Source organism: Dermacentor silvarum, chromosome 10 (assembly GCF_013339745.2).
Source record: "Dermacentor silvarum isolate Dsil-2018 chromosome 10, BIME_Dsil_1.4, whole genome shotgun sequence".
NCBI classification, from domain to species: domain Eukaryota; kingdom Metazoa; phylum Arthropoda; class Arachnida; order Ixodida; family Ixodidae; genus Dermacentor; species Dermacentor silvarum.
The window spans coordinates 48,416,540-48,435,796 of record NC_051163.1 but is presented as its reverse complement, the minus strand read 5'-3'; the positions used below and the strand labels follow the sequence as shown (position 1 = coordinate 48,435,796).

Below are 19,257 nucleotides of genomic sequence, written 5' to 3'. Positions count from 1 at the left end.
ATCATTTCCCAAAGTGTGGAGCGAAATACATGGGCGTTCCAGTTACTTTTGTGCTTCAATGTATAAAACAGCATTGGGGGGGGGGGGGGGGGGGGAAGTAAGTGGAACAACAGTGCAGCTTCACGGCGAGTTTGATGGCGCATATCTTGAAGCTAGTGTCATCATGGAAATTCATTCCAAGTGGATACGCCTGACAAGCTCACCGGCTACAATTCGTAAATTGCAATGTGTCGTAAGGTAATTAACTAATAAATTAATTAGCGAGTATTTTGTTAATTAGTTAAATATGTGTATCGATTTCTAGTGCTACTAATGTCCACCTCATCGAATAGCCCATCTCCATGATAAGAATTATGCTACCTGCCACAGGTTATTCCTAAAAATTCCGTAAAACTTAAAAATGAACACCCGGTATGTCTCATCGTTGAGTCGACCTTCAAAGTCCTTGAGCGAAAACGCGGCGACGACACGAAAGGTACAAGAACTATCATTATCAATGTCTCATACCCCCGTAATCAAGCAAGATGGATGATAAAGCGAATTAAGTGGACGACTAAGCGATTGAAGAGAATTACTAAGCGAATTAAGTGTATGACTAAGTGAAATAAAAGGAATGACTAAGTGAATTAAGAGGATGAGAAAGCGAACTAAGAGGATGACTCGGCGAATTAAGAGGTATGACTAAGCGAAGTAGCCTAAGCGAATTAAGGGGAATGTGCACGTCATATGTCCGTCTTTAATGCATAGGCACATGGCTTTTCGCTATCAAGATGTCTTAGGGATAACATAAGATGCACTGCGATTTTTATTTTTGTATGAAACACTATGGCAACAGTGACATGACCGTAAGATTGTTGGATCCCGGCCTCCCAAGTGTTTAATAGAAGTTTACTTCGACAAAAAAAATTCTTGAAAATACATGTGCACTTGGCTTCAAGTACAAGAAAACATTCAAATTCTAGCGACATTGTCACATACGAGGTCTGTGAGAAAAGTATCCGACCTCTGGCCGAAGAAAAAAAAAAACTGGCATAACTGATGCGTTGGAAACCTATCACCCTCCAAGTAGTCTCGTTGGGACTCCACCAGGCGCGGATCCAGGGGGGATGTCCGGATGTCCGGACCCCCCCCCCCCCTCAGATTTCTGCATCACCCCCTCGCTGACAGGGGGATGGCGCTGTCGCAAAAAAAAAATGGCCACCAGCATTCTTCAAAAGTATTTTTCGCGAGTACCAGTGGTACCAGCCATGTAGAAGTAAAGCTAGCTCGCTCACAAGCTTAGTTGTATTCCGTAGGAGTGTGGTGTCGCGAAGTGTCCGTAGTTATTTTTTCTCATGAACACCTTAAACCTCCTAGCGCCTGCCGTGCCTTACTCGTCCCGTCTGTGGCGTCGAATGAACGAGGGGACGTCCCTTACGCCGAGGTCCGCTATAGCGCCTTCGATCCTGATTAACTTAGTTTCCCCTTGGGGTGTCAACGGTTGCCTCATTGGCTGTCATCGGTTCCGCGACCAGCCTGCTTAATGAAAGAGATCTCTTGCTGAAGTGTTCATATATAAATAATAACAACTAACAGCTAAACTAAGAACTACGCATAGGCAACTTTTTTTAACTGTAGCACTCATTGTGATCACAGTTACACGTTGACAATATCCAGTACGAGCACAGTACCGTTCGTACGCTACAAGTTTTTCATTGCAACTTGGCAGTTTTATTGTCGTACATTAAGCACAGGAGGCTCAAGCCCGCCGGATTCGTTTATCTGAGTAGGCGTTTTCGCGGAGCGGGGCGAAGCCTCGAGCCGCGGCTGCGAAGTGGGGGAGCGTGACGTCAGCGGCCAACGCCAGCGCACGGGCCTAGGATGGCGTCGCGTAGTTAGAGAAACGGGAGCAGATGCGCGCCTTGTGTAAAAGGATGACGTCGCGTGGGAAACAAAACATGAAGACGCTGGCTCGCGCTCTCGCCTACTACGCCACATCGTTATTCTTGTAGGTGGCGTCGTGAGTCTTCATACGCGGTGATTCGCATATCGTAAACAACCAGCGTAGTGGTTGCTGCGTTGGAGCGGAGCGTTACGCCCGTATTCAAGAACGTTACTCTAGTCATGAACGTTACTACTTCAAGAACGTTACTCTAGTCAAGAACGTTACTCTAGTTACGATGGCACCGCCATCCCTACACAGAAGTGGTCACTGAGCTTCATGATCATTCATGGGAATTCATGAGAATTGTCGCGTCTTTATTCTCGATTATTCTGCGCAGTACGACAATTGAAATTTGGAGTCTGATATCTCGGAGCACGGACACGCTAGAATAATTCTTCCGACTGATACTGTGTAGAAACTCGACTGTCTCCAAGTTTTCAATACGAACATACCCACTTACTGCAGTCAACAAAAAATAATTGTTCAATTTTAGTTAATTGGGCTGCTCACAGCGATAATTATCATCTCACTTTGTGCCCCCCTAGCCACATAACTTATTTGCACAGGTGGTCTTCGCGTGCCTCCCAATGGCTAAATTTAGGAAAACCGTAAAGCTTAGTTTTGAACACCCTGTATTATCAGGCGCAGCCGCCAAGCACATGACTGTATTGGGTAACGTCCTTTTCCTATAAGCTCGGAGAAACCGATACCTGGCTTCGCTACAGGTCTTCTTCCTCTTTCTGGGGTTTTACGTGCCAAAACCAGTTCTGATTATGAGGCACGCCGTAGTGGAAGGCTCCGGATTAATTTTGACCACCTGGGGTTCTTTAACCTGCACTACAACGCAAGAACACGGGCGCTTTTGCATTTCGCCTTCATCGAAATGCTGCCGCCGCGGCCGCGATTTGACCCCGCGATCTCGTGCTCAACGCCTGAGCTGACTGAGCCACCACGGATGGCTACAGGTGTTGCTTTAGCCGTATAAAACGCGGGTTTATCGTGAGGAAAAACGGTAAATTTCGGTAAATAAGAAAATGCTACCATCATCATCATCATCATCATCATCATCATCATTTACAGAAGCTGACCCCCCCCCTCAGAAAAAACCTGGATCCGCCCCTGGACTCCACATACTTCTCTCAGCGGTGCTGACATTGTTGGAAGCATTCCGAGAAGGCCTCTTTCAGAATGGAGTTTAGCTCAGCTGTCGTTGCAGTCATAATGTCCTCTCTTGTCTGAAATCGCGCTCCTTTCGATGGCCTCTTGATTTTGGGAAACAGCCAGAAGTCGCAGGGGGCCATATCAGGAGAGTAAGGAGCCTGTTAAACTACAGGAGTCTGGTTTTTCACCCAAAAAGTCTGAATCAAGTGCGGAGATTGTGCAGGAGCATTGTCGTGATGGATGCGCCAATTTCCTGTTGAACTCCGGTCTCTTGCGCCGCACAGCATCACGTAGGTGACGGAGGACATCCCTGTAGTACTCTTTGATGATTGTTTGACCGTGTGGTGCGTACTCTTGGTGTACCACACCGCGGGAGTCAAAGAAAGCAGTCGTCATCACTTTGACGTTGCTGCGCACTTGGCGGGCCTTCCTTGGTCTTGGTGACGTGTAATGCTTGCACTGCGACGGCTGGGATTTGGTTTCCGGGTCATACCCGTACACCCAAGACTTGTCACCAGTGATTATGGTGTTCACGAAGTCGGGGTCACTGTTTGACCCGCCGGGGTGGCTCAGTCAGCTAAGGCGTTGCGCTGCTGAGCACGAGGTCGCGGGATCGAATCCCGGCCGCGGCGGCCGCATTTCGATGGAGGCGAAATGCAAAAACGCCCGTGTGCTTGCGTTGCAGTGCACGTTAAAGAACCCCAGGTGGTCAAAATTAATCCGGCGCCCTCCACTATGGCGTGCCTCATAATCAGAAATAGTTTTGGCACGTAAAACCCCAGAAAGAAGAAGAAGGGGTCACTGTTTGTGGAATCCAGCATGTCCTGTGAGACTTCAACACGAAGTTGCTTTTGCTTCACCGTGAGCAGCTTCGGCAAGAATTTCGCCGCAACTCTCTTCATGGCCAAATCTTCGGTCATAATGGAATGTGCAGAAAAAGTGCTGATGCCCACCTCTTCCCAAATTTCTCCGAAAGTCACACGATGGTCACGCATCACCACAGCGTTCACTTCGGCAATGACCTGGTCATTTGGGCATGTTGATGGCCGAGCGGAGCGTGGCTCGCTCTCCACCAATGTGCGGCCGTCTTTAAACCGGTTGTACCACTCCTTAATCTGTGTGCTGCTCATAGCATCGTCACCGAAAGCCGTCTGAATCTTCCAAATGGTTTCCACTTGGCTGTCGCCCCGTTTCTGGCAAAATTTGATGCAGTAGCGCTGCTCCAGTAGCTCCGTCATTTTCCTTGCAATAAAAAAAAACCGACGAGAGCACTGCGCACTACCTCACTCAAACGCTGCGTCCCAGCGACGCTATCGGCAGGCAGGAAAAAATTCGCGCATGCGCGCGAAGTTTCAAGGTCGGCTGATGCAAGCGCGCTTGTTTCATATCCATAAGGTGTTCGCAAAAAAATTAAGGTCGGATACTTTTCTAACAGACCCGGATAACAAGCGGAAATGAAATACTTATTACGCCAACCATCGTATCTCGATCAGACGCATGTGCTGTCAACATATACTACCGCCACTGAGACGCTGGTTAATGACTGTGTTGTCTACAGAATTCCTTAATGAAACAAGAACCGCTACCTAATCATCCTCACCTCAAGACATGTACGCCTCCTAGCGCACCAGTCCTTTAATAAGGCGAATTCATTTCTAGAAACGTTCGGCTGTTCGCTTGCATTGGCAATCATCGTCGATGGATTCCCGCGCAATTTTTCTTTATAGTCTCGCAACTCACGCCCGGCTCTTGCTTGCGCGGGAAAGATGCAATTGCTTTTATTGAGCACTGTATTAACGCGACAGTGTTAAGGGCCCCGTGTCGCAGAAAATCCGGCGTCGGCGTCCTCGACCGAGAAAATCATCCCCAACCACGCAGGCCTTGCGAATATATTTAGGTATATGTACATGCCACGCCTTCTTATATGACGTGCGGTATATGCGGGTTATATTGCCACATCATTCTATCACTAATGTTGCTCATACCTTGTCTCACATTCTTGACTAAGCTATTCCTCGGAATTTTGAGAATGACAATCCACAAACAAATGATATGAAACAAAACACCCACAGCGCATGCCTTTTTTGTTAAATCTTCTCAGAGTGAAATAATAAAAGTACGAAACAAATACGGAAACCTGAAAAAAAATGTAATTTCTTTGGCGCGGTTGTGCACTATCTCCGGGATCGGTCCAGCAAGAGGCCGCTTTTCCACCAGAAAGCTCGCCTACGTGCATAGCGTTCGCCGCCAGTGTTTGCCAGTAACCATTACGGTTGCATAAGCTGCAGTCGTCGGGATCCGTGAGTAGCAGTCAGGGATCTTTGAATGCTATCGCGTTCCACTCTTAAGAGCGAAGCTTAAGCGTCCTCCAAAAAAAATTTTTTTGCGTTCTCGGGATCCTCCCCAACCTTTCTCTCCTTTGTAAGAGTTTGCGCAACTTTTCGCCAGCGCCATTCACCGGCCGGCACCCGGCAGCAGAAACGCAAAGCCGAAAGTTCGGCGCTCACTTCCGGCTCTCCCGCCTAACACTTCAGCAAAAAGGGCCAAGCTAAACTTTTAGTTCGGGCGAAGGGTTCGAGAGACGGCGAAATAAAAGCAAGTGGCGCCGAGTGCAGCGGACGGGTGGAAGTGCCGTGCGCGCTACGGTCGAAGCTCAAAGCGGCCTCTGCGTGTCTGACCACCCACGGGGCACGTACTCGACACGCGCCCTGCCCAAAATAGTAGCGTACAACGCTGAGAACGCTACCAGCGAGGCGTCGAGATAAAAAGCAATGCAATACATTTTGCTTTCATCAATACATTAAGATGGAGTGGGGAAAAAAGTGAAAGCGCTTGACCCCCTTTGCACCAGGCAGCTTCAGGTGACGATTGACATTCTCACTGTGAACAACAAAGGGAGTTCAGTTGAACTTTGCACAGAATACAATAGTAATATAAGAAAGAAAAGAAAAAAAGAAAGACATGGATAGTTTTGAGTGCACAACCAGAGCATTGATAAGAACATTGTTTGTGAAGGAGAGAGAGATAGAAAAAAAAAACTTAATTTTAACGATTCCCAGTTCGAGTACTCGGTTTTGTAAAGCAGATGAATAACATTTTGGACTGCCGATAATAATAGGATACAAATTTTTCTCTCTTTTTTTTTTTTGTTTGTAGTCGAGAGTTCATCAGCGCACGCAATATGGCATCCTCGCAATATAGTAGCCTGAATGTACTATGCTTAATGGTCATCATATAGAAACTATAGAGAAATTTGGATGCCCATTCAACGACGCGTGAGGGATCTTAACACTTTGAGGCACGCAGTGCCCCGCGAATGCTCTTTTGACGTCTGAAGGTGCTGTGGTCGGCGATGGCGGCGGTTGTGTCGCATTTCTCCGCTGCATGGGCTCACGATTTCCGGGCGCGTTCCTTCGTCGCCGAAGTGCACCATGCTGTGCTTTGCGCACAGCTGCTCAGCGGGCACGCTAACGTGTTCGTGCCAGCATCGGAAGCCAGAACACTGTCCTGGTTCCGGTAGAGCCGGTTGAGCGCAGCGTGACGGTGCACCAACTTTCGTTCGTCGCTTTTGCAGCCCAACTCAATGCGCCCCTCTGGAGACCTCAGCTAACGCACTCGGACAGCGCATGCGGGTCGATACGTTGGCGTGCTGTCACGGGACAGCACGCCAACTTCGACGGCGCAAAAGCCCCTCGAGCTTCAGTATAACTGATATTGCAATTAAATAATGAACCTTTTGAAACTTCATTTAGACACAGACGTGCGATCAGTGACTGCAGTTCAGTTCTAGAAGAAAACAGTGCTACTTTACTCGGAGTTTGAGAAGTAGAGGCTGACAGATGCAAACACACTGGTGATCTAGGCTTAATTGACAAGCCCTAGCTTACTTAAATCAACGCCATCAGCTCCGTTTTACACGAAAATACATGATCATGTATTTTCTTGCCTCTACCATTTCATTTCTCACCCTCCTCCTCCAAAGCCCTTTTTGTCCCTGATCTCCTTCTCTATGAAGAGTGACATGCAGGCACTTACATGTACGCCGGCAGAATTTTCTGCGTTTCGCTAAAGATATCTCGCTCTTTCTCGCTGGCTTTGGATCAAGAACAGATCAACCATGGTTGTGTTTCTCAGACACGCTGGCCGAATTTTCTATCGGTGGACCTATTTTCGTCGAAAGCGGACTAGTCACGTTAGACGTGTTTGTTCTGTTAGTTTTATGTTGTTAGTGAAGTGACGCCAGAAGGGGGTCGATTGTTTCCATGCCCCTTCTGTTCAGCGCCGCCGTTCGGTGAGTTCCGCGCATCGCTATAGGTAAAGAGCAGTTTCCTCGAACTCGGTGTTGAAAGTTTATCGATCACAACGTACTTTGGCGCGAGCTTACGATCAACAGACTTTCACGGTACACGTAATATCGAATGTAGCTCGCGCAGCTAGCCTATACGAGCCCTACAAGCACCGTCAAAAAGCGGAACTATGTTTCTTTGAGCATCGTTCACGGCCTCGGCGCTTCCCGGTGGCCTTTTAGAACACTGCACCGCCTTTGCTCGGCTAGACAAGGTACAGCCCTCCTCCGAGATGGCGTGCCTAAAGTTCATCGAAGCCTGCCGCCAGCTGGCAAGGAATCGGGTCTGCACGTTTTTCTTTTCTTCTTTTTTCGTTTTTTTCTCCCTGGCCTCGTCGACCTCTTTTTATAACACTTCCCCTGCCTCTATTTTTTATTTCTTCCTATTTTCCCCATATTTCGTCCCTTACTTCCCTAACTGTGCGTCCCGGTTGGTCGTCCTGTCCAAAGCATTCACTTAACTTAAAGAACTTAAAGAGAAAGAAACACATGAAACGGGTCTTCCAGTATAAGTAAAAGAAAACAATAACGTGTAGATTTTATTATGAAAGCGTGACTTCCTGCTGGCAGCTTTTCCTTCTTATTCCCTTTGTCCTTTCTGGTCATTAAGAGTGACGAAAACAACTAAAGCTGGCGCATCTCTTTCCTCTTTTTTATTTTTTGAGGTATCACCTTTTAACCCCTCTTTTTCTCCCTTTAGTTTTGTGGGGCGGGGGACATCGACATTGTGATTTCGCGATACCACATGGTTGCAAGCAGCATTACACTTCCTCCTTAAGCTGTCCAGCTCTCTTACAATTTTCCTGGTCATTTATTTTCGTTTTTTTTTTTCGTTTTTTAGAGCTTCTTGTGTGTGTGCGTGTGTGTGCTTGCGCGCGGGCTTGTGTGTGTGACGTGTGTGTGTGTACTTGCGTGCGCGCTTGCGCGAGCGCCTGTCGGTGAGTCCGTTGTACTTTCGTTTTTGCGCGTGTTGTGTTTGCATATGTGCGTGTGAGTGGGAGCCGAAATTGGGTAAAGGGTAGAATGGGGGTAGAATGACAGCAGCACGAGATTACGTCACCAGTCTAGATGCGCCGGCCTCATGTTATAGTACACGCCGAGCGCGTGAGCATCGACTACAGTTACAAGGACATTGCGAACCCGCCGCCAGCGGTCGCTCAACACGAGCGCTTCGACCTTGAGCGATGGTTTCCCGCGCTTTCAGCGACGACGACACAAGGGATTACACGAGTCAGCCTCGATCAGCTTAAGCCAGCCTTCGCAAAGGAGCTTATTTCAAAGAGAATGGAACCGGCGTCATCGAATGTAAATGACCATCGCGCTAGCGCGTACCACTGGTGCGATAACTTAGTCGCTGACTATAGAGAGTGAATCTTAATACAGTCGACTCCCGTTATTTCGACCCTTGCGGGACCGCAAGGTTAGGTCGAATAATGCGAAATGTTGAATTAACCAACGGTGGCAAAATGAATGAATTTAAATCTTTTATAATGCTTGAAGTAGTCTGTAATGTCTTTTTCGCTCCTTGCAGCCGTCGCAGTAGCTTAGTAGTTATAGCATTGCGTTGCTGAACTCTAGGAGGTGGGTTCGATTCCGAGCGCGGCGTTGGCATATCGATGAGATTGAAATGCAAGAATCTACTTAAACTTAGGTGCACGTTAAGGAACATCAGGGGTCAAAACTGTTCTGGAGTCGTCCCCTACCTCGGCGTGTCTCATAATCATAGCGTGGTTCTGGCAAGTAACAGCCCCGAATTTAACTACAGTGTTTCTTGTTCTTGAAGCGGGAGTTGTTCTCGGTAGATGGCGCTTTCTAATTGTCACGCGACGACATGCTGAACGTAGAAACCATGGTTCTGAACATGAGGGCGTGACAAGACGCGAAACAAGCCAGAACGAATGGCTTCACAGATAGAAGGAGCGGGGTGCACTAAAAGATAAAAAATAAACAGCTTCACGCGTACGCCTTAAACCGATTTATACCCTTAAGGGTTCTTAGTGGTGCAATTTATTCTATAACTCACACCCTTACACTCTTAATGGTGTGAGTTATAGGCAGAAAGCACTCTTACGGGTGTAAATCTGTTCACATTTGTACAGACGCAGTAGCACCAACTACTGAATTCATTGTGTGTTCATGCCTTTAGTGACCACTGCGCGCATGAAGAGCCAACGGTGGGAATTGAAGTAACCGAGGCGGCATGCTTTGGCGTTCGAACTAAACAAGTCTTTCTTCCATAATAATGTATGATTTCTCGCCAAGACGTTCTAATGCGTTCGTATTAAACTGTAAGTCGAATTAACCGAGGTCGAGTTTACGGGAGTGGACTGCGGAGGTGCTTAGCGGGCGCCCGAAAGCGATGGACTCACGGTCAACTTATCGACGCCGTCGAAACGTCTAAAGGCCGCCCCAGTAAGCATTCTGTGAACAGTAACTTTCTAAAGCACAGCACAGGTAATACGAAATATGTGGGTTCGAATCCCACGCGCGGCAAGTCACCTTCTCGTCCACTTTCCTTCCCCTTTACTCTATTACTCCTACATTCCAATTAGGCACAATTAATTTCTCTTATTCTTTTTCTGGCTTCAATGTCTCTCTTTTTTATATATGATTGAAATAAAGAAATGAGAATTTCGGTTTTTCTTATGCTCCCCTGCCCAATTAAGAGAGAGAGAGAGAAAAAAAAGATTTATTTAGACCATCGAGGTCGTTGATCTTGAGGACGAGTGGGTGGTGTCCTCATTCCGGGACTCCACTGGCCATGGCTGCTCGACGTACTTGCTGGACGAGAGCTTCTTGTCCCGCCAGGGTATCGCCGGTCAGCTCTACCTCCCACCGCTCAAATGACGTGTTAGGCGTCTTTAAATGTTGAGGCTTGCCCCCGCACCCCCACGAGATGTGAAAGAGTGTAGGGCGTGTGTCGCCGCACCAGGGCCAGATGCCGCGATATGTTTGTGGGTATATTTTGCTGTATCTGTGTAGGTTTGGGAATGTGTTTGTTTGGATAAGTCTGAGGGCCTCTTCAGTGCTGAGCTCTTTGTGAGGGGGAGGTTAAATCCTGCGGTTGAGTCGCTGGATCTCGAGTCGGTCGCAGTAATTTGATGGCAGGGGCACGAGTAAGATTACGGGGAGCTCGGCAGACGTCCGGAGGAAATCAAATTCTTTCTAAATTGAACTGAAATTAATTCTAGCGAATTGAAGATAGCTTTGGTAGATGTTGGAACTTTACGAGCAAAGCGGTCTGGCGGGCACCGCGCACGCAAGACTTGGATTCAAACCGTTCAATAGAGGTTTTGGCAGAGCTCCCGATCGAGAAGCACGCATCCAGCGTGCTATCGCCAGTTACCTCTACTATTCTTTCATTTATTTTCTTTCAATTTTTACGATGCTCTATGAACGAAACGAAAGCACATTATCCGCACGGGAGTGCGCCTGTGCTAGCGCTGCCGCGGCCCAGACGAGTTTGCTGGAAACCGTACACCTACTACAGCCGTGCCTCGCGGCTGTCACTCGAGTCTGTCGCGGGTCACGTGACTGCAAAGGAAACAAAAGAAAGCCTTCCTTTCTCTCCCGTTCAAACTGTTTTCACGCGTCAGTGGTGCCCTCGCGAAAACGGCAGCCGAAGCGTCAACATCGGCGAGCCTTTCGCGATGACGTGACCGTGCGCGCCCTGTTGACAGAGAGGCAAGGATTTAGCGGGCGCGTCGGCCGCGGCCACCGAAGCGCGTGACGGGTGTCCTTGGTTAAACCTCCCCCCCCCCCCTCTTTCCTTCCTCCCCCACCGCCCTTTTTTTTTTTTCCCAGTGGCCCTGAACGACACGACGACACGCTTCCGAAGTTTGGGTGCTCGAACAGCGCGAAATTTGTCGAATGGAATCAACCACGAATATTCAAGAAAATTAAAAAAAATATATATGGGCTTCAATAATACAGATTACCGAATGCTTTTTCTGCTTCTGAAAGTGACTGTTGTTATGCGCGGACTGAACGCTGCTGACTTTGTTTCGAAACTTCATACTGTTGCCGCCCTATCATTGTTGTTTGTTTGACGGTATCTGTTACATAATCGTTGCTGATTGCTTTTAATTTGTTCTTTTTGGTTAAATGTTTGATTTGCTTAAAATAGCAATATGTGTGCTTCATGTTCGCAGGGGTAAGATGGTGTTAAGCCTGTCCATCTCCTGAATGTGCATGGGACCAATTTTATTCCCCTTGTGTGTGTGCGCGCGCACGGGGAATCGAGACACCCATGTGTGTGTGTGTGTGTGTGTGTGTGTGTGTGTGTGTGTGTGTGTGTGTGTGTGTGTGTGTGTGTGTGTGTGTGTGTGTGTGTGTGTGTGTGTGTGTGTGTGTGTGTGTGTGTGTGTGTGTGTGTGTGTGTGTGTGTGTGTGTGTGTGTGTGTGTGTGTGTGTGTGTGTGTGTGTGTGTGTGTGTGTGTGTGTGTGTGTGTGTGTGTGTGTGTGTGTGCGTGCGTGCGTGCGTGTGCTTGTGCGTGTGCTTGTGTGTAACTTCTGTGCCACTGAGTGTGCGGCAGACAAGGGAACCATTCTCCGCGTTAGCACGCACCGGCGCAACATGCATTTCGGAGGCCGCGCACAGGCTTCGCGGCGACGGCTCTAGATGGCACCCAATGTTCTTAGGGAATCGCGAAAGAGGAATCCGGCTGGTTTTATACACAGCTCGTTTCGGCGGTAGCAGTACGTTGTGTCGCTACATCGAGTCAATGCTAAGCCCATCGCCGTCAACAGTCGTCGTGAGACGGTGTTCTGCCGCAATTCTTTTTCTTTGCCTCAGAGCGCAGCAGCACATACTTAGCCTCTCATCACGCCTCCTTGCAATCACCACAAGACTGGTCGTGTGGCGAATGCTCGCGGCCTGGCTTCTGGGAGGCGGTGGCACTCACTCTGGGCAGGTCAGTGCGTGGCCCCTGTTGTACGGTGTCACGTGCACTTTCGTGTCGAGAATGAGTACACTGCCGGTGCGGTTGTGGGTTGTAAGATGGTCGAGTCTCTCGAAAGAGAGGCAGGCCACGGCTGGCTCCGAGTCGTATGCGCTTTCGTGATTAGCGGATCTCGGGTAGGTGAGGGGCCAACACAGCACACTACCATTAAGTTTATTATTATTATTATTATTATTATTATTATTGTTATTATTATTATTATATTGTTATTGTTATTGTTATTGTTATTATTATTATTATTATTATTATTATTATTATTATTATTATTATTATTATTATTATTATTATTATTATTATTTCCAGGACGACTTCTAAAGAAATCGACCCTCCATCTGCGCCATCATGCCATGAACGGATTGCCACCTGACACAAAACAGATGGCCCGGGCACCGCATCGGTTGCCTTTGTGTGAGAGAGAGAGAGAGAGGGAGATAGAGCTTTGTTTTTACATCACCATCTCATCTGCAGTAGTAACACGCCAGGCATGCCGCTAGGTTAACCGCTCCAGATATCATTGAACCAGCCTTCTCTCTCTTGAAGTGGAGGGTATAGGTCCTATATAGATGGGCCTTCTTACCGGGCCATGGAAGGCTGCAATAATATCAGTGACTAAATACAGTGTTACAGAAAATGCGTTCGAAATTGCGTTACAATAGGAATCCTGCGGTAGTTAAGCGATCTCCTCGTCATTTATTTTGTTATAAAAGGAATATACTTTTTATTGTATTGAGGTCGTAATTAGACAAGTAATTATATATGCAAATTAGACTAACTTCTTAACCGATAGAGCCAGACGATTAATCCTAATTCAAGACTTGGCAGCCCGTCATCGGAGGAGTTTATAACCAACCTGCAAAAAAAGTTGAGACTAAGCAATCCTATAAGAAAATCGCTTAATTATCGAATCCGTTAAAGAAAATTTCTAACGCCTTTTGCGGTACAACCCACGCATACGGCCTAATTCGATTATTCTAGCAAAATAAATATCAAGTTCAGATTCAAATTCGATTCGTTCTCGAAATCGCGAACATTCTGGATATCCTGCTCGAAAGTCATTTCGTTCTCCCGTGGCAAGTGATGCAATTAGTAACTGAAGATTTGACGTCGCGGTCTAGGCGGTTTTTGTTTGTTTGTTATTTTTTTAATTTATTTTAGTACTAGTATTATTATTTAAATTTTTTGGCTCTCCTTGCTTGAAAGGAATGCATTAAGCAGGGATATGGAAGTCGAATTAAAATTCATCCCGATTACTCCCCTTCATCATTCGATTAGGTAACCGAAAGTGGTAGAGCTTTGCACGTAACTGTACATATATTCTGAGGACACTGACGTGCTCAGAGCGTAGAGTTTCATGCACTGTTAAAGGAAAGACCTGGATTGTTTCCCAGCCTATATCGGAAAAAGAGGACAGGTGTAAATAATTGCGCGGGCATATGAAACTAGTCCATAACAACTAGTACATTCATAAAAAACTAGTCTGTGGGACATTATGCCATATCACCGCGATAATCGACGGCAGAATAGTGACGGCGTGTTCCATTTAACAGTGACCCACACTGTACTACATTACGTGTAGCACTGATGTGTGTTAAGTGACCTGTCACGCAGATTGTGAGAATATGAGACTACGTACAGCAATGGGTAGAGTCGTGTGGCATGCAACCTGTTCTCACCTTTTTTTTTTTTTTTTTTTTTTTTTTTTTGCATCGGTATCGGTGTTTTCTCATTTTCGTATGAGAACCTATAAATCTCATTTGGCCCGTGGCGTAAGACTGCTTGCGCATTGCGTGCAACGCATGCACTCGGGGTATTTTTGGAAACATCGCTTAATAATGAACATTTATCAGCAGGTTGAGTGTGTGTGCGCGTCCGGGGATGTATTATGTGGCTTTTTGTATGTGTTGATAGTTGTGTATATAATACCTTTCGCCCATTGCCCGGAGTACCATACCAGGCCGTCAGCCAGGCAATAGTCTCCGGCTTTCATTAAGGACAGTACCTCTCTCAAACACTAAAAAAAAAAAGCGAACGTTGTGAAAGTTCGTGCAGTACACTCATCTTCATAACAATGCAACAACATACAATTGGCGTGCCAAAGCTGTGGATGGATTTCATTCACTCGTTCGTTCATTCATTCAGTTACGTGTGTTTTCCAGAAAGCATATAACTTGCTTGTGTTCACCATTTCTGTATTCATTGTGCTAGTGCATCAGCGCTTCCCTGCACCTGTGATTCACACTTACGTTGTATGTTTCATCGTTTTCTGGAATTTCTTGTTTCCTCTGCCTGCACACTTATGTGCACATTGTACCAAGTGTCTCGTTGCACCTGTTACATTCGTCATCGTTTCGAGCTCGTATACGCTACGTGGTCCCCTTCTGCGTATGTGTTCTTGTTTGCTCATTTCCGCGTACCATTTCCGGATGTTCATCACCAAATAGTATGTTGTAGAAGAGACGGCGACGAAACTTGCCAAAACTTCCAATATCATCAAATCTATTAATCAGTCAATCAATCAATCCAGCAATAAATTAAAAGTAGGTGGAAAGCGCCGGTGTTTTGTACTACGTACCTTGCTTCTCGGCGCTCTGTTCCAAGGAACTATAAATCTCACGCCGGATCCGTGCCTTTCTGGTTCTCCTCGTGTTTTTTGACCTACTAAGTGCACTCGTGTATCTCTAAATTAATTTCTTCTGTCATTGCACAGTGATCTACATTTTTGTGTGTCAGTTCACGCCTATAGAAGTTTTCACGCGATTAATAACCAGTTGGCAAAGCGTATTAAAGAGCGACCCATTTAAGTGTAACAGCCAAGAGGGAGCGCAGATGAAAGTGAGGTTTGCGCGCGTCTGAACGTGTTTATCCGTATATACGATTATCAGCCAGTAGTTAGCCACCGCTTAATACACTGCGTGACTTGCAATACATAACAGCACCGAAGGCAGATATAAATTAAGTAAATCTTCTTGGATAGGGCTAGAGCCGGCATTCCCAAGTGATAGCGTTAAGCTCTTTCGCATGGCTTGCGCTTAATGTGATGAACAAGCATCGGCGATTAGATGTTATCCGAACGAGAAACCTTTAATTCGCTGTGATTCATTATATCTTCCCAACATTTCCTACAAAGGCGTTTTCGTTTCCTAGCCATGCAGTGTTTATAATAATTATATTTTACCATCGCTGTATGCAAATTTCACTTACGAGCGATAGACCCACCAAGCACTTTTCTTGCCTTTGATTCGTCTTTTGGGGCACCTTAAGGCTGCAAGACGCGATTATTGTCGCATTTGCTCTTCTTGATTAAAAACAGCAATCTCACGCTTCTAGCGTTATTATCGGCGCGCGTGCATTATTACACAGACCGCCAAGGATCGAAAAGAGCGCCTTGAAGTTCTTATTCGGAGAAGCATCTCGAACCGTATGCAACAGTCATCGGTCGCTTCGAAGGCCGCCCTTAATTTGCTGCAGTCAGCGGTCAAAGCCACGGATACGAGGAAAAAACAACTAAGCGAAGATAAAGGCACCAGCACTATCCCACCTCGACAACACCAATCAGTGTGGATACCAAAGTCGTGGCGCGCTACTAATCAAACGATCCACGATGCCATCATTTAACCCCCAACGACAAACAAGATCCAATCACGTTCTGGATGAAATGGAACACGAACCGAGTCATAACAGCGGGGATTTCTCGTATGACCCCGCCATTGAGCCGTAATCTGGTTGTTAGGATGTCATAGAGGCTGGTCCGACGGTTGAAGCGGAGTCGCATTGCCGTACGGGATGATGACCATGATGCCGATACTGTTTGATCTTGCAGTGCGGAAGAGATATTGATACCCTGTCGAGGTGGTTATTTTATACAAGGTATGCCTGTTACCAGATATGCCAGGTATGCCTGTTATGAGATATTCGCCGTTGATCCTCACTCCTAAGCCTTCCCAGTCTAAGAGCTTGAATTCTTCTAAGCATGCAGGGAATAGCATTGGAGAGATGGACCATTAGAGTTAGAGAATGAATACCAAGAGAAGGGAAGCGCAGTCGAGGACGGCAGAAAACTGGGTGGGGTGATGAAGTTCGGAAATTTGCAGGCGCAAGTTGGAATCAGCTAGCGCAAGACAGGGGTAATTGGAGATCGCAGGGAGAGGCCTTCGTCCTGCAGTGGACATAAATATAGGCTGATGATGATGATGATGATGATGATGATGATGATGATGATGATGATGATGATGATGATCCGCCGCCGCCGCCGCCGCCGCCGCCGCCGCCGCCGCCGCCTGTTACAGCGAAGCTGTTAGTGCAACTATAAGTGCTTTATGCGTCCGGAGAGGCATCGTCGATGGATATATAGGTCCGTTTAGGTCCGTTAGGTCCGCATATAGGTCCGTTACGGCAGGCACATGAATAAACCATTATGCATTGCGGAATCGTGGCGGGAAGTATTTTGCAGAAATCTAGCCTATACCTATCATAGATTTAGGTTCTGTGAAGTGCTACAAGATGGTGCGACGTGTCCGAGTAAGGCAAACAATTGCGTGCGTGACGACGAAGATGATAGTATGACGGCGACTGCGATGATGACGGCGACGCTGGCAGCATTCCGGCTGATTTATTGTATTTATTGTACTTCGACGTAGAAACGTTTCTACCTGTCTGGTTACAGCCTGTGAAGATACCAAAGGCGTTCCAATGTAACAGAGCTTCATTTTACTTTATTTTATTTTATTTTATTTTATTTTATTTTATTTTATTTTATTTTATTTTATTTTATTTCATTTTATTTAGTTCTGCGGCTTTACGTGACGGAACCACTATATGATTATGAGGCACGCTGTAGTGGGGGGCTCCGGAATAATTTTGTCCACCTGGGGTTCTTTAACGTGCGCCCAATCCACGATGCACGGGCGTTTTTCCATTTCTCCCCCACCGAGATGTTGCCGGGATTTGATCCCGCGCCCTCGGGATTAGCAGCCCACCGCCAAAACCACTAAACTACCTAGACGGCTTAACATAGTCTCTCAAAGCGCTGACTGCCACGCGCCAAAAATGAAGAAAACTGGAGCTGGATCTCACAACAGTTCGGAAAGCGGCCTTGCGCGATTGGTCAGAATCGTGTTTTTTTTTTTTCTTCTGACGAAAGCTCCATTCTGACCAATCACGCGAAGCCAAGCGAACAGTTCGCTTTCAGAACCGTCGTGAGATCGCACCACTGCTGTTCTCCTTGCTTGCATAAGCAAAATGTTGGCATGCCCCGTGACGCATGCGTCAGTCATGACAAAGCCCTAACTGCCAGAAAGAAAAGGAGAGCAGTAATGTTCTTATTAGCTAATTTCATGTACGCGTATATGTAGGCAACATACGCATGCATGGAACAAGTGAAGTTTCGGCGCGAATTTCAAGTAATGAGAAATTTGGTCTTCCTCTTCTGTAACCGCTGGTAGCCACTGGAATGAAAGCAGAGTCTCAATGCAGTACTTTACCATTTTAGATTTACTTAGGGTTCCACTTTATTGTCTTTCTCAAAGGCAATCAGTTTTATGGAGGGCCCACCACAAAATCTGTAAAAAGTAGTACTCACCGGCCCAGCGGCCTTTTAAGTTTTCAGCAAAACTGAAGTGCCACTCACAAGTCACGTTCAAACTCACACCCGCCTGCAGTGGTATTCGGTCGAATTCTTAATGCAGGGTTCCACTTTATATTGCAGGGGACTGCGAACAGACGGCACTCTACCCAAACCAAGTTCACTTCGGGTTGGTGCTCCCTGGCCCGTTGTTGTGAGTGCTGATCTTTTTTTTTTCATCATAATTAATTGTTTAACTGTTCTTAGCATAACTACCCCTGTGTTATTGTCCGTGACTGCTGCAGCAGAGACAGGCGGCACATCAGAACGTTTATTCCTGTCTATCGGTTCGAGCGAAAGTTGAGTAAAAGGTGAAAAAAGCGGTAGCAGGTATCCAGCGTGACGTCATCTTTCGTCGACAGCGTCGGCTGGGAAGCAGCACACTAGAACAGTAGGTAAAATGAGTGCCGCAAGTCTGAATGCACATTCAGTCCCGGTTTGTTCAGGAAGATTGAAAATAATGATTAAACCTAAAACAAAAACCTTCTTACGTCGTGACGAACGGTTCACAAACACTTTCAGAACACACAGTGTTCTGAAAGTGGCAGCCACCAGTAGCTACACCCAGCTGAAAAAAATTTGGGGATCACAGAAAAAAAAATTCGCAGTGAGTTTGTGTGCACCCTCAAATCTATAGTTGAGGTGGATACTTCCCGTACGACCGCGGCATAGTTCATTCAAATTTCAGACTCATTGGTAAAGTCACTTGAAAATGTACCTTCTTCGCCATTTGGATGCTCGGAAAACTTATGCGGTCGGCAGTTTTAAAAACTTATAGACGAGAAGTTATAACGTGGTCAAGTGCTACACGTAAGGCATGGTAGGGAAAATATTTCCCTACAACATATACACACGTAGACAATCATAATCATTGCATAACAATTAACACGTGATGTGCAAAGTACTACAAATCTTGAGTCTTCTGAAAACGTTGATAATACATTTCTTGAGATGCAAATTCAAAGGTTAGCCATATAGTGCGGATGCTTAATAAACCATAAAACGAAACTCAAAAATAAAGGACGCATGAAAATAATGAGAACGAAACAAAAAGAAAAAAAGAAGGATGGCGACACCGCTTTCAAATTTCGTCATTAGATATTCGTGACGCCACAAATATTAATAAATATCAATCACATTCTCACTCGATAATATGGCCAAAGGATCGAACCACCGGCTTAAATTCTGGCAAATTTTCCTGCACGAAAGCAACCTGCCCGAACGTGCGCAAGCACGCTGAAATACA

At 46.4% G+C, this 19,257-nt stretch overlaps 1 protein-coding gene across 7 annotated transcripts in view; it reads left to right on the top strand.

Moving 5' to 3' along the window:
- Nucleotides 1-19,257, top strand: part of LOC119431172 (uncharacterized) — a 157,191-nt gene that overhangs the window by 123,757 nt on the left and 14,177 nt on the right. For all 7 annotated transcript variants that reach the window (XR_007463980.1, XR_007463978.1, XR_007463979.1 and 4 more), the window contains one exon: nucleotides 18,096-18,165. Coding sequence is in view for 2 of the 7 variants with exons in the window: in XM_049657314.1 (XP_049513271.1) it covers nucleotides 18,096-18,165 (70 nt within the window). In the remaining 5 variants the exon portion in view is untranslated. The remainder of the gene's footprint in view (nucleotides 1-18,095; nucleotides 18,166-19,257) is intronic.